Consider the following 14,397-nt stretch of genomic DNA (forward strand, 5'->3'; position numbering starts at 1 on the left):
AATTGGACGCGATATTGCGATCGAGTTAAGGGTTCGGGCTGATTAAGAGTGAAATGAGTTTGCGTTATGGACACTTGCGCAACGTATGGGTTACTTTGAAAGCAAACGTGTTGAAGCTCCTTGAAGTCAATGATGATTCCTGCGGTTATGGAGTGAAGAGAGTCGAGTATACCGAAAGAGAAATATTCCTAATATTTCGAGTATTTAAACGATAAACGAAAGATCGAGTACTCAGGGAAAAGGAACGATTCGATTGTAAAGGAAATAATCACTTGTATAAAGTTCCGAGTACAATTAAAGGAACCAGCAAAGAGCCTAAAAAAGGCTACCAGCTTAACCTTGAACGAGACACTTCAACGCGTCATCAATCACGGAAATAACCATTGCGCCCAAATAACAGTACCATCAGCAGAAGAAAAACCCGCGAATCTGGATGTCATGTCAAATGGCAATATCACCGCAACAAAGGCCGCGTTTGAAGCTAATGGAAGCCCAGATTAATCTCGGTGAGCTTAATGTCAGCCTATTAACGATGCCCAACCCGTTTCAAGCCGGTTACCGGCCGAAAAATTTAATTCGGTTATGAAACTCATTAGGTAATGTAGAAAACCGACGCGCTGGCCGGCGTCGGTGATAAATGGGGATGTCGTGTCGCCGGGCAGTATACAGTCGGTGCGCTCCCGACAGCTGGGGCCCGGCTACAGGACACCGTGCACCAGCTTAGATAGTGCCCTACAACGGAATGCATTAATACAATTTGCCCTCCTATTTGTGTACAGCTGTACGCCGCTAATTATAATGTGATTTGCCTTTCGGCTCGCCTCCCGGTGCCCCGCCCATCGGCCGCGAATTTCGTCTTCATCCGCTCACGGTTCCCTGATCATAGTCATTCGACGCGTCACCTGAGTTCTAATAGGGGGCCCGGCGACTGCTTCATCCGTGTCTCAGATGGAAGATAGAAGTCAGCTTCGTCCTCTTCGTCCTGCGGTTTCGGGGAAATAGTACTTCCTGCGACTTCGGAAACCCTCGGCCATCCTGCCCCGGGCCTGTTCGCTTATTCGAGTTTATCGCGCCGGCTACTTTGTTCATCGTAATTCGTGGGTCCCCTCTGCCATCGTTTACCGGTGGATCGCTTATTCCTTAATCAGCCGAGAAGCTAATCTGCGGAGAGTATCCTCTTAGCACACTAATCTCGATTGCCAATTCATAAGCGTCCTCTTCGAGCTATTCTCTTAGGAATCTAGACCTGGATCTATTGAACTGGCGACATTGCATCAATCTTATTACGTATTTTTCCAAACGCTCATCTTTTCGAAAGCGATTACTGTTTGAGCAACTTGATTTCCTCGGAAATCAAACATTGGTCGTCTATAGCAGAGAAATAACAGACAGGAGGTTAACCCTTTGCACTCGGAAGTTTCTCACTAGAAATATTTCACATTTTCCAACAAAACAAAGACGATATTCTTTGAAACTAACTCGAAGGGAAATCACAAGTACATTCAGGAACAAAGCTATTTTATTCTCACATTTCAAGTATCCAGGCATTATACAAAGTTCAACATTAAATATCAGATTTTATAGTTTTACTGCGTCGGATCGAATGCTGACTGAGAGTCGCCTCCCGAGTGCAAAGGGTTAACAATACTTAGTGAAACTGATCTACAAAATCTTAATTTCTTTTACAATTATTGGAAAGATCGGATGCTTCCCTGAGATGTTACTAGAGAAATTGGTTCAGTAACATATTGGACTCCAAGTCAGTCGAATTCTAATAGACGTGATCTTTTTCACCGAAAAATTTAGGACTGCGGGTAGTTCCACTGTTAAGGCGGTAGACCTTATCATGTCGGCTCCATGCGGAGAACGATCGCGAAACTGGAAAAGAAATGTGCATCGCGGGCCGCAAGACACTCGATCACAGCCGATGATGATAGTGACGGCCGCGTGCATTAGTGTGCGCGGCCGCGTTTCCGGCCCGGGATTGCGGCTGGAATCACCTTGACACGAGTCCATCGACATTAAGAGCTGCTTTCCAGCGATTCCGTGTCCGCGGGCTCACCCCCCCCCCCCCGGCGTCACCGTGCCCCTGGTCGTCCAGCTCGCTGCCGTACTCCTCCGAAAGAAATTCAATCGGTGTCCGGATTCAATACCGAATTTAATGCTGAAACTCGACACGACCGGGCCGCGCTCGAAATCGCAAATTCGTCTTGTGGCCACCGTGCGAAAACCGTTCAACGATCGTGCTGCGTGGCCGCTTCGCAGCGAGAACCTCGAATATTGCTGTGAGAAGATACGGTGTCCGTCAGTCGATCTTTTCCGTTGGGAGATTGTGATTTTGAGAGTAGCTTTAGATTTGATCGCTTAACGAATACGAGTGTTACTAGTTTGTAAGAAATGTAAAGGACTACTTCGATTTATTTGAAAGCTGCGTCACTAATATAAATGAATCGCAATTTAATTCTAGTTACTCTATTCTATGAAGATCTATATTGTCTACCATAGACAAGTAAACATAGTTGTGCTAAGATTTCGCTAGAATAACCGTGAAAATACGAAAGTTTCTGCGAAATAACGCAAGAACGGTTCAGTGCCAAATTCGGAACGGAATCGAGAAGATAGACGACTAACGTCGCGATAACGCAGCCGCAGTTAACAGGTTAAGATACTCTCATTTCCGTTATCTCCGGATCCGTCGCGGGGGGGAAAAAAGGGAGCTGTACCGGCGAACGCTAACAAACGATTAATTCAACGCGTACGAGCCGAGGGATCGAGCCGGTCGTGCGGCCATTGTTCCCGGAGGAAGATTAAAAAGCGACGGATCGGATAGCATGGGTTTCCATGCGTTTGAGCACCGAACCGCTTGTTTACGGACAAAAGTTCGTCCCTGATGACACACTAGATTGACATTCGCCGGCCATAATGGGCCGCGGATAGGCCGATGCCGGGCCACAGAACTATGTACCAACCGCAATTACAAGTGATTACACGTCGCGGGAGGAAATGTGCGCCCGGCACGGCATGCGCATGTGTCATAAACGCGACTAACGTGCCAATTTGTATCTATTGTTAATTAGCCCGCTAACAGCGAGTTAGCGGACGCTCGCAGCGCGGATAGAGAGGAGGCACGTAGAGAGAGGGAGAGAACGAGGGGGGGGGGGGGGGGACGTAAATTGCGTTACATCGCGGCCAATGTTCCTGTGTTTTATCGTGCGTCACGTTTCGGCAGGTATATCGGTCTTCCAGCTCACTCGTTAGCTACGTATCGGTTCGTTGCAGGTCTAGACGGGGTGGGTTCGCGTGGAATTTTGCATCGATTTGAATACTACTGAATAGGAAGGAAATTGTGCGCGCGATATGTCTTGATTATGTATTACGAAGGCGTATTATCTGGAGTAGTAATTATTTGAAACTTGATTAGGAAAGGTGTATAGAGATAAAACGCAGAGGAGAAAAGTTGGAAAGTTTGTGCGACATTAATTAACCCTCTGCACTCGGAAGTTTTATTAGAAATATTTCACATTTTTTGACGAGATATTCCTTGAAACTAACTCGAAGGGAAATCACAAGTATTGGAGAGCAAATTTATTCTATTTCAATATTTCACGTATCGAGGTATTATACAAAGTTTAACGTTGAATATCAGATTTCATAGTTTCACTGCGTCAAATCAAGTGACCAAGAGTCACATCCTGAGTGCAAATGAGTGATTTATGAAGATTAATGAAGATGGAAACTTTCGATTAATCTAGTAAATTATATCTCAGGATCTGTATTTTATTATACACTCGTTTCGAGTTGATGAATGTTTTAACACTAGGTTTACGGGCATTTATTGTATACTTCATTTTATTATTCCTAAAAGAATTGATGCTCGTTTATTTAGATTGTGGAAACTGGAGATTTGATAGTGGGTAATTGGGGTACATGTCAGTGTGATCGCATCGATAAAAATCGGCGTAAACATTTACAAAATAATATTTCTAAAATCCAATATGCGTCAATTTGACGCGTTCCGTAAACCTAGTGTTAATGAAACTCGAGTAATCGAATGGTAGCAACAGTCGACGTCGAAGTCGGAGAGTTCAAACTTCCGTTTCAACCCCCGCGCTCGCTGAAGAGGGTGGAGAGGCCGAGGATCGAAGGGCCGCGACACCGAGGTCCGAAACGAAATATAAATTTCTACATACGTATGCTTTATTAGAGTTCCTGTCTAAGGATAACAGTCTAGCGCGGGCAGAGGGTCCGTTTCGTTGCGTAATGAGAGATTTTATCGCGGTTACAGGGATAGGGCGGGGCAACCGCACTCATGCATTATCACCCCACTTCTGTCTGACGGATTACTTTATACGGTCACTGTACATACACACGCGCGCACACACGTTGTTCCGCATACACGTAATGTATCTTGGGCGTCGAGCACTAAAGAGCGCTTGCGAAACTACTCTCTTCCTCGGTGTGCTCGTCGCCCCGATAAAAACCGGCCGGTCGGCGTCTGGCCGCCTCCTATCAGATCCGACGCGGGAATATCCCTGTAACGATTCCGCGATGCTCTACGATTTGTCGTTCGCGGCCCGCGACCGAATAATGACCATCGACCTCCACACCGATCGGGACTCGAAAGGAAGTTCACTCGGAAGTTCCGAAGAATTACTTAGGGGATGAAACGTAGTTTTGACCCCTTGCTGTACGACAACGTGCCAGACTCGTGGCGAAGATCTTCAATGTGATTCGGCAAACGAATATTACTCGGTTCGTTCGAAGTCAAAGTACATATTACTCTAACCTAATCAATGATTACACTTAATAGCGAACATAGACAGATGCCTGGAATTTTTCTCTTTCTAATTATTCATGAGAAAGTAGTATCGATTAGAAGTGAAAAAGGAATCATCAAGGGGTTGGGACATCTAACTTGCAAAGCTTCCGTGTAGTCGAGAATACTAATTGAAGAATGTAGATGTTTACCAATAGGATTATCAATACAATTAGCTGCGAATCGAATCCTACTTAATTAACTCCGTAACACTCCCTAATTAGAGGCAACATATCAACAATTCCCATTGCGTATATAACTCTCTGAAGATTCACGAAACAAAGGATTCACACTGGTTAGAATCCTGATCCGAGCGTCCGCCATTTCGGTGGCCAAGCAACCAATACCAAGCAAATTTTCCCCGGGTCGCATCGAATCGGAGCATTAGGCGGCTTAGGAAGGGGCGCGTGATCGATCACCCGGTTTTTTCGATTCCCGTCCGAGGAACGCGTCGCTTCGCGGGCGACACGGGCCGGCTAATCGCACGGCAAGAACGTTCAGCCCCGGCACCGAGATTCCTGCCGAGTCAAACGGGTATGAAAGATTAAGCAGCAGGCACACGCGCACTAATATACTTGTTCCTCGCTGGACGCCGATTGTGTCGCGGAAACGAATGGCCTCCACGATAAGCGAGACGAAGTGCATTTCGTCGGGTCGAGTGCGCGCCCGCTCGTCGCATCGTAGCCGCATTTTTCGATTGCCGCGGGACTTTCTGAAAAAAGAGCCGGCGATCCGCGTTTCGTCGGGTTTTTTGCGGAGAGAGCCCGGTAATCCCTTATCCCGGCCAATTATCGCGTACTCTTCCTCCCCACGCGAACCAATTACCCGCCGCGGCGCGGCGTTCCCTTGCGCCCTGACCTTTCGCTGCCGTACCTCCGCCATACTCTTCTGGCTATTATTTATCCGAGCCGCGGATCTATGGCCGCCGCGAACGTTTTAATTGCGCGCCCCTCCCCACCCCGATCCGGTTGACAACGAACATCCTTTGGCCTCGGGGACTCGGTTCGTTACGGTTGTATCGATTTTAACCCCTAAACAGGCGAATTTCAATGTGTAATTGTTATTCTTTGTATAGTAGGACTTTGATCGATAGTTTCTTTGTAATTAGTACTCGAGTCTATTTAGGTGGCTAAGAATTAACTGTAGATTAGCTTTCTGACCGATCCAAGGATGTTTCTATGCGACAATTGGTCTTTTAACACATTGCGTACCGGCTAATTTTCAGAGAACTGAATTATGCGGATGGCAAATTTTCACTGAGGTCAACTTATATCACTATACATAGAGAAACTCAGATATATTGTTGTAATATATTTTAAATAGATAATCAATTCGAATTAAATTCTATATTTTTTCAATGCCGTGGTAATTAGCGAAGTTGCATAGCTGTCTTTATATAAAAACGAGATTTCTCGTTACCGATACGCAATGTGTTAATCTCCAAAAAATCTATATCTCCAAATTCACTAGTCTATCTAGACAGCTATCAATCTTAGATATCTCTGTTAAAGAATAAAATCTTCGTCGATCCAGTTATTCCATCGGACTATTAATTACTCAAACATCACACCATCCGAATGTCAACTGAAAGGAGATTGCCAGCAGTTTTCTGTCCGATGCACACACAGGAAGGTGACTTGCAGTTATCGTAACCGTTCGCCGCACGTCGACCAGTGTCCCCGATAATTCGGTATTAAACGGCACACGTCCGTCGTCCGTTGACGTAACGGTAAACAGGCCGCGATCCGAAGCGAGACTGACAGGCAAAATTAAAAATCGACTGCAACCGCGCCCACCGTGGCCCGGGCCACGTGGATCGAAACAATCAACCGGCGCGGCGGCACGCGTATCGTCCCGCTGATCGCCGGGGACGCTTCCTAATTGGGACCGCGTCCGACAACGCCGATCCCATTAATCATCGATCGATTATACGCTCAAGGAGATAATCATTTACTTAACCATTCACTTAGACGAGGCCCCGGGACCAGTCAGCCCGCGTAAAACGCAAGTCATCGCCGGGGTGAGGACCTAACGTAGCAGGGAATAGGCTCTGCGCGATGGTAGTCGTTATTTGGATTCGCTAGACGTCTAAATATGACGGTCTGCTGGCTGCGAGAGCAGGTAATTAAGCTGACACGTTGCAACGATGCTTTGCGATGAGTGGAAACAACGGAGTTACTTAAGAGGCGAGGCCTGTATGGGTCTACCGAAGGGTTTAGATGATTATCTGACCCTTAGTTAGCACCTGTAACCAATTACAGAAGCGTAGCATCTTTGGGATCAATACTCTTGGTAGCTTATTCAATTTTTTCATTCTACGAAGGAATCAAGCTTCGAGAGGATGTAGAAGGAGAAGATCGAGTTAATCGAGTCTATAGAAGATTAAAGGAAATTTCCTTTGTATCTTTGGAAGTTATAGATCTCGTGAAATATCATCGATGATATATAGTTTATTAGTTAATGTACTACTTATAGATAATTAAAAGTCACAGAGGAACTTGAATAAATTCATCGAAAATTCGAAACACACGAATGTTCCGGTAATAATAGCTACCGAAACTTAGCCACCGGACACTGAATACGTTGCGCAAAGGCTGATTCACAGGGAATCGTCAGAAGTTGCGCATTTCGAGGTTGCAAGGCATAAATTCCCGTATTTCTTTCGGCGGCCGGAGATTCGCAGGCACGCACAGATTCGAACAATTATGGGAGGCAGGCTCGCCCATCGCGGCGGCTCGCGCGCTCCGATTGGCCTCCGCCCGCTTTTCATTCCGTCGCTTCCGGCCTGTCCCTCGGCCTCCTCGCAAATTGACCTTGCGGGAGGAAACAATTATTATTGCCGATCTCACGGGTGCATCGCGATACCTGAACCTCCGTGTTACGGTGTTACGGATAGCCTGTAAGGCCCGATCCGTATCTGTCGGCAGTTTTTCCCTTTTTGTTCTCCCAGTTGTTGCCGCGTTATTTCCAGCGATTTCCGTGACACTTGCCCGGGCAGAACACCTTTCTTCCGGTGACACACATACCGGCCGACGTGATTCCAGTGACTTTTCTCGTGGGAGCCCGTAAATCTTGTCGAAAACCTGTTGCCGCCGCGGTTTGCCCGTTTCTTTCTTCTTTTCTTATTTTTTTATAAATCATCGTCGTCGGAAGCTGTTCATCATTCGAACACAAGTACGCAACAAACAACGGTAAATAACATTACACTGATATTGATAACAACAACAATGTACAATTAATAGCTTTCGTAAGTTGCCATCTGCGGTATCGCAGTTAAACAGTTATCACATTTAAAATCTTGAATGATACACATATAGATCACCGATGCAATACCTTTAACAACAGTACTGCAGTTGAATCGTCAAAACGAGCTTATCTGTCTCGATGACGTACAATAAACAATCCCACAAACGTGAAAATCATTTCGGAACACTTTACTCGGTGATTTCCCCGATCGCACGGCCGGAAGCAAGAAGTCATCGATTGAGGAAGCATTAGCAACGGTCGTTAGTCGGGTCGAAGGAGGGTAGACCCTTGGTCGGGCATTGAAAATCGAATTGTCGTGACGGTAAATAAAGCACATGCGGTCCGGAGGTTCCGTATCCTGCGGTACGCCGTTATCCCGACGGCCATCCTAATGGGGTCCTGTCCCAGAGGGTCGCGTGGCAGAACGCGGCCCGCTCCACGACATTGCGTGCGACTATTTACGAGTGAACAACCTCCGTCTTGCTCATCCTTCCTGCACGCGTCGTTGAGCCTTACGTTCCTTCTCTCAAACGATCCTCGTTCGTCTCCCAATCGGACCGCGGATCTTCCTTCCTGTTCGATGCAACCTGTTACTACCCTCCTCTGTCCACGTGGCTGCGTTGGTCGCTTTTCAGCGTTCTGCGTCATGATTACAGCGTCAAGCCGATGCAAATTGCACGTTGATCCATGCATTCGGCAATTAGTGTTTCGCAATTGAAATTTCTTATTAATTCGATATCATTGCAGGAGAAATAAAGCTGAAGGGAACAGAAGCTTGCAAAAGAACCAAATTGAAATTTGGAGAATTGATTATATGAAGAGATTATTGCCCTTTCTATTGCTTAATACATTATTCCCAATTTTCCAAACAGCATCTTCCAGTAATGACTCCATTGCAACATCCAATCTCATCGGAACTCCGAACACCACAAGGATAACTACCAATCACAATTAAATTCAACAACCAATGAATTCCACTAGAAGAAAGTAGATCAGCTTCAGAAAGAAACCTAGAAAAACAATTCCCAATCCGATTCCAGTTTCCACAGAAATAGAACAATATATACCAGCCAAGAGCGAGAAAAGGCTGTACCCTATGCCTAGTGACGAAGAAAAGCGTCGAACGTGAATGGTAACTCAGGAAGAATGCAAAACAGGAATTTAGCATCGCCATTACGGCGCTCGGTGTTCCCAGAGCGCTTAGCCCGTCGCAGAGCCTCGTAGGGTTAATAGATCCTCTTAAGGAGACGGAGGAGGATCAGCCGCGTACCTCCGATGACTCCGCCGATGAAAACTGGCCCGAAGGGTCGCGTGGCGCACGCGTGCTTGACAGAGAGTATTGCGTGCAGGTTTTTATGAGCGGCCGTCGGCGTAGTCGCGCATCTTTCATGCACGCATCGATGCCCTTCGACGCTAAATGCTCCACGAGAGGTTGTTCACTTTCGAAACGCATCGCCGGCCGCTCCTGGCCGGGAGAGCCAGAGAGACCCTGCCCCGTCCCGAGAGACCGACTCGCAGGTGGTCTTGTTCTTATTCGTACGGGCGCTGCCACTCGTACGGGTGATACCGAGCGCTTTCACTTCACCTCGGCCTGGAACTCCTGAAATATCGTATTTTATCCGGCCGCGATCGGTTTCTTCGTGTAAATGATACGAAAATCGTGTGCACACCCAGACCCGGCGACGATGCGTGCGCATCGCCCGATGCGTTTCACTCTACGGCGCCTCTTATGTCCCGCGCGATCTCCGATCGCCGCGTTTCCTCGCGATGGATCCGCGATTTCCATGGTGGCCCTAATGCCGAGCGAGATTAGGAATCTTAGGAGCGTTACGCGTCGAACGTTTCGGGGTTTTCCGAGGTGAAACGGGTACTGGACTGCTCGGAGATGTGTTTTTAATCTATAACCACCGACTTGATTGCATGGGGATGATGTGGTATGTTGTGAAAGGTTGAAATTCATGTTTAGAGTGCGTAAAGTAATTGCCGCGAGGGATCTTGATTCCGTGGCTTGTGTTTGGAAACAGCGTTCAGATTGAAATCGAATTAACAGAGCTTGCTACTTTGTAAGCTTGTTCATTACGCGTAATTTATTTGCAAATTTCTATCGGATAAGAGTATCTCGTCCGATCCGAAAAGAAACGAACGAGCGATCTGCAAGACGAAACTACGGAACGGAAAGAGATTACTGGAGAACTTTCGAGGAGATCCGGGAATACGTGACAGGATGTGAGCGACATTTCCTCTTAAGCCCTATAATAATCCGTCGATCTGTTACACCTGCCTTCCTTTCTGTTATGTACGCGCGTCATAATGACAAATACATGGGACCAGCGTCGTCAAACAATAATAATAACTCTTTTAATGAGGCGACGATCACTTCTCTTCCATATTCTGCCGTAAATAACATTCGAAACGAACAACCGACGCATCCCCTTCTTGTCTTTTCGCTGTCGAAACGATATCGCGTACGAAGTACAGCCAATCAACGCTTTATCGATTCGGAAACGTAGTGTTCGCGATAGCGTCGAATTTTTAACTGTGCCAGCGACCGACGCGTCAAGTGTAAACGATCCAACGCAAAAAAGTCACCGTTATTATCAATTGCGATACAGTAACAGCTACCGTTCATAAATCCAAGCTACTCCGCACATAATCTCCTAGCGCCGGCCATCGAGGCGCTCGGCCAGTTAACCGAATCATTCATCAATTTAATGATACCTTTTACGCACGCGTGACGTTCGAAATTTTCTGTTGCAGTGGTGATGCACAAAGACAAGGAGGAGAACTCGCACCACGATTCCCACTACAGGGCGAGGGAGCTGGCCGCGTTCGCGGCGTACGATCATCATCATCTCGACGGCGAAATGTTCCTTCAGGTGAGTGGCCGCGATCAATCATCGAGTTTCCGCGGATCTGCGAAGCCGTTGCCGAACCGTTTTCAACGAAACGGAGTTCCGCGATACGGAAGAGAAAGAGAGAGAGAGAAATCATTAATCGTCTCGTCCATCATTTAAGGGCTGCAAACACGGTTACCTGTGGAATGATAGGTTACGAAATGGGACCAAGTTTTTATTAGCCCCGGTTCATTCATTTAACGACGCACACCTTGATTTTTTGATGGATCGACGGATGAATCAGTGGGTGGCAGGGTAAATAAGAAACACGTTTTGATGAATGACGGTTCATAATTGTAATTGAGTCTAGTTCATATATCGTCGTAATACAAGTTTAAAGAATTTGAGTATTTTTAGGACTTCAAGCTCGATTAGAATTCGAAACTGTCGGATAGCTCTAATAAACTGATATATCCCCCATAGCTCTGCTATTCTGCTATCATGGAAGGCAGAGAATCTTCGCACGATATCCTCGAAACTAACACAACAGGTACTACCGATAACTAACATCTATTTCACGAAGATGTCTCAAGTCACAATCAAACCGCGGAAGTTTCTAAAAGGAAACGCTTATAGAGACGTTTAAGGAAACCAGCATTAGCCCCAGTGCCGTTTTTCTTACAATAAATCCCCAGAAGAGAAACAACCGCTACAGCCATCCGGTAATTACTGTCCACATAAAATTCTACAATAAACGTTGCAAAACGCAAAGTAAATGCTTGTAATCCACTTACAAGTCTCTCATCCAACAATACCGAAGCGGCTACCAAAAGCCTCTATCCTGAAAGGACGATCCTTAGGGTCCAGGTCAGAAGCAACCCCCGTTCCCCTGACCCTGGGCCAGTGATCCTCTCAATCTCCAATTGGCCCGAGCACCGTCTGAATCGAAACAAGACGAGCAAGACTCGGGAAGAGGGTTAGAGGGGTGGGATAAGGAACAGGGCGAAATTAAATCATCGCGAGCGAGAGGAAGAGACAGGAAGAGTCGAAGGAGAGCGAAGCGGGGAGAGATATCCGGCTGATGAACCGGCTATGAAACCGAGGCGTACGAGGTGTCTATTCCTCCAAAGTATGGAAGGGTATATACACGGATTAATGGCGGTGTATCATGCGAGGCTATTACGTTCCCTTTCCTGCGTTTTAGCCGCGCGCACACACCGGCGAAACAGAGGCGAGGGTGAGATCAATCGGCCGAGAGAGGGGCTAGGGGCATGGAGGAGAGCGAGGAGAGGGTTCCGTCGCGGCACGGAGTGGGGGTTTCGAGCGAAGGGAAGGGGGTTACGGTGGAGCGAGGAGTAGAACGGGGGAGGGACGAGCGATACGAAACGGTGTCCGCGATTCCATGCGATCGAACGATTCCTGCCAGCATCTATAACGGCCGGTTATTAATTGCCCCCTCGTTAATTGCGTTACGTAGCTCGTGCCGCGAGCTGATTCCCGGATGGGACGCTCTGACAGCCGGGCGGCCATTTTTGAAGGGTGATTATTGGAGCGCCGTTCCGAAGACAGCTTCAGGATCCGATTTTCCAAGGTGGATTATGATAATTGATAGGGATTCTGTAACGTACGAGAGCCAACGTTCGATTAACGTCCATGTCCTCGGGATGTACGTCTGGTTTGAAGTCGGTGCCTTCAACAACTCGTGCGCGTGTCTCCTTAATGTTCGACTAATTGATCTTTACGCCGCGCCGGTAGTTTATGGAAATTCCGACGATGATCATTCTGCGGAGACCTTCGGGCGAAGGTAGCTTCTTCGACGGAGTTCTTAAAGTAGACACGGCGTGTTACGGTTTTCATTTCATGTTAGTTGATTCACTTGGTATGCTTCATAGAAGTAACGAATGCTGAAAGCTTATTCCTCTTCCATCTTCGACATAGCAGAACCAATTAATAGAAGATATCGCTAGACCTTCAAATTTATTCGACAGATCAGATTTACCAGATCCTCTCGAAATAATCAGACCCAAGCATTGATGTCTTCAATTAACCATTCACGTTCAATTACCTTAAGCTCGAACGACACCAACGCATAACAATAATGAATCCCGAGTGCCGGCCGGTGTCCCACGCGACAGCGAGTGCACGGCCGCGCGAGCAACGAAACAGAATCCGATAAAGGTTTCGTCCGCAGCCGACGCACCTTCAATAATTCCAGCGCCGGTGTAGCTCGCGCGCGCGGCAGGGGTAGCTGGGATTAACCGTTCGGCGGGGACTCGTATTTTCTATAATTCGCGGGAGTTCCTTGAACCTGTCCTTCCGAGGACTTCCCTCGGCCTCCTACGCCTTCCCCTCCGCCGGGCCGCCATCCCCTCCGCGACCCACCTCCTCCTCCCTTGCCGCCGCGATGGCCACGTTATACGGCGTTTTGCCGATCCTCATAAAGTTCACGAAGCCCGACAGTAAATCCGGTTTATGACAAGCCGACCGCCACCACCAGGCACTCTCGAAATTACGGCTGAGCGATCGAATTTTTCTACTCCCCGCTACCCCGAGCTGCCGCCAGCCTACCCCCTTCCTCCCAATTATAGTGTTTTGGTGGCGTGCTTGAGAGGAAGGACACTGGTCCTCGCCATCTTCGTGCGCGAACAGCTGGCCGCGGTGCGAGACTATCTGAATTCAATGTTTCTCGAGTTTCTGTCGATCTCGGAAGAGAAACGGATTGACTCGGGAATCTTTGGTTCGTTGGGATTGCGAATGATGGAACTGTGTTCTGATCGATGATGAGTTTCGAGAAATCTTTGATCGTAGAGGTCCACTGACTTGGAGTTTAGAATTTAGAGATTCAAATGTTTCTATAATCTATGCTCGTATATTTAGGAATTCTTCAAGAGCTTGTTTATTAGAGGAAGTAGCTTATTTTGATAGATTTGCCAATGAAGAACTGGAGGAATTAGTTCCTATCTCCACGAGTCTCGAAACCGGGGATCCATGAATATGTATACATTCAGGAACGAATGTAATCGTCAGAATATATTTACACACGGTTGACGGTAGAGTTTCGTGAGAGCGTCCGCGAGATTAATAAATCATCGTACTCGACGGTGTTACATAGTTGATTCCGCGAGGGATCGGAAGCGGCCAAGGAAGAAAGAAGTTTGTAGATTCGGCGTAACGCCGGGCAGATTTACAGTTTCCCCGGGCGTGGATGCGATTCCCCGGGCGCAGAAATGCACCGAGAGTGTTGGAAAACGCGCAGTAACTGTCTCGCGCGAGGAAACCTTTACAGGAGTAATGTATCCGCATACCGTTGAGAAAATCGTAAGTATCAACCAGGAAAGTATCTGGCCGCACGCTATCTCGGAGGCAGCGGTGATCGCTATCTGCGAAATTGCCTTAAATATTCCGGCGAAAGCGACCGCGGGTGGGGGGGGGGCTCGGTTTCGTTTGCGTATATTACGCCACGGTGTTGTTTGTATTACCTTATTAAATGTTCGGGCCGCG

General features: G+C 47.4%; 1 protein-coding gene across 2 annotated transcripts in view; it reads left to right on the forward strand.

Moving 5' to 3' along the window:
* ss (aryl hydrocarbon receptor spineless) overlaps positions 1-14,397 on the forward strand; it is a 172,684-nt gene that overhangs the window by 127,011 nt on the left and 31,276 nt on the right. For both annotated transcript variants that reach the window (XM_076370352.1, XM_076370357.1), the window contains exon 3: positions 10,820-10,938. In XM_076370352.1, coding sequence (XP_076226467.1) covers positions 10,820-10,938 — 119 coding nt within the window. The remainder of the gene's footprint in view (positions 1-10,819; positions 10,939-14,397) is intronic.

Source organism: Nomia melanderi, chromosome 1 (assembly GCF_051020985.1).
Source record: "Nomia melanderi isolate GNS246 chromosome 1, iyNomMela1, whole genome shotgun sequence".
Classification (NCBI taxonomy): domain Eukaryota; kingdom Metazoa; phylum Arthropoda; class Insecta; order Hymenoptera; family Halictidae; genus Nomia; species Nomia melanderi.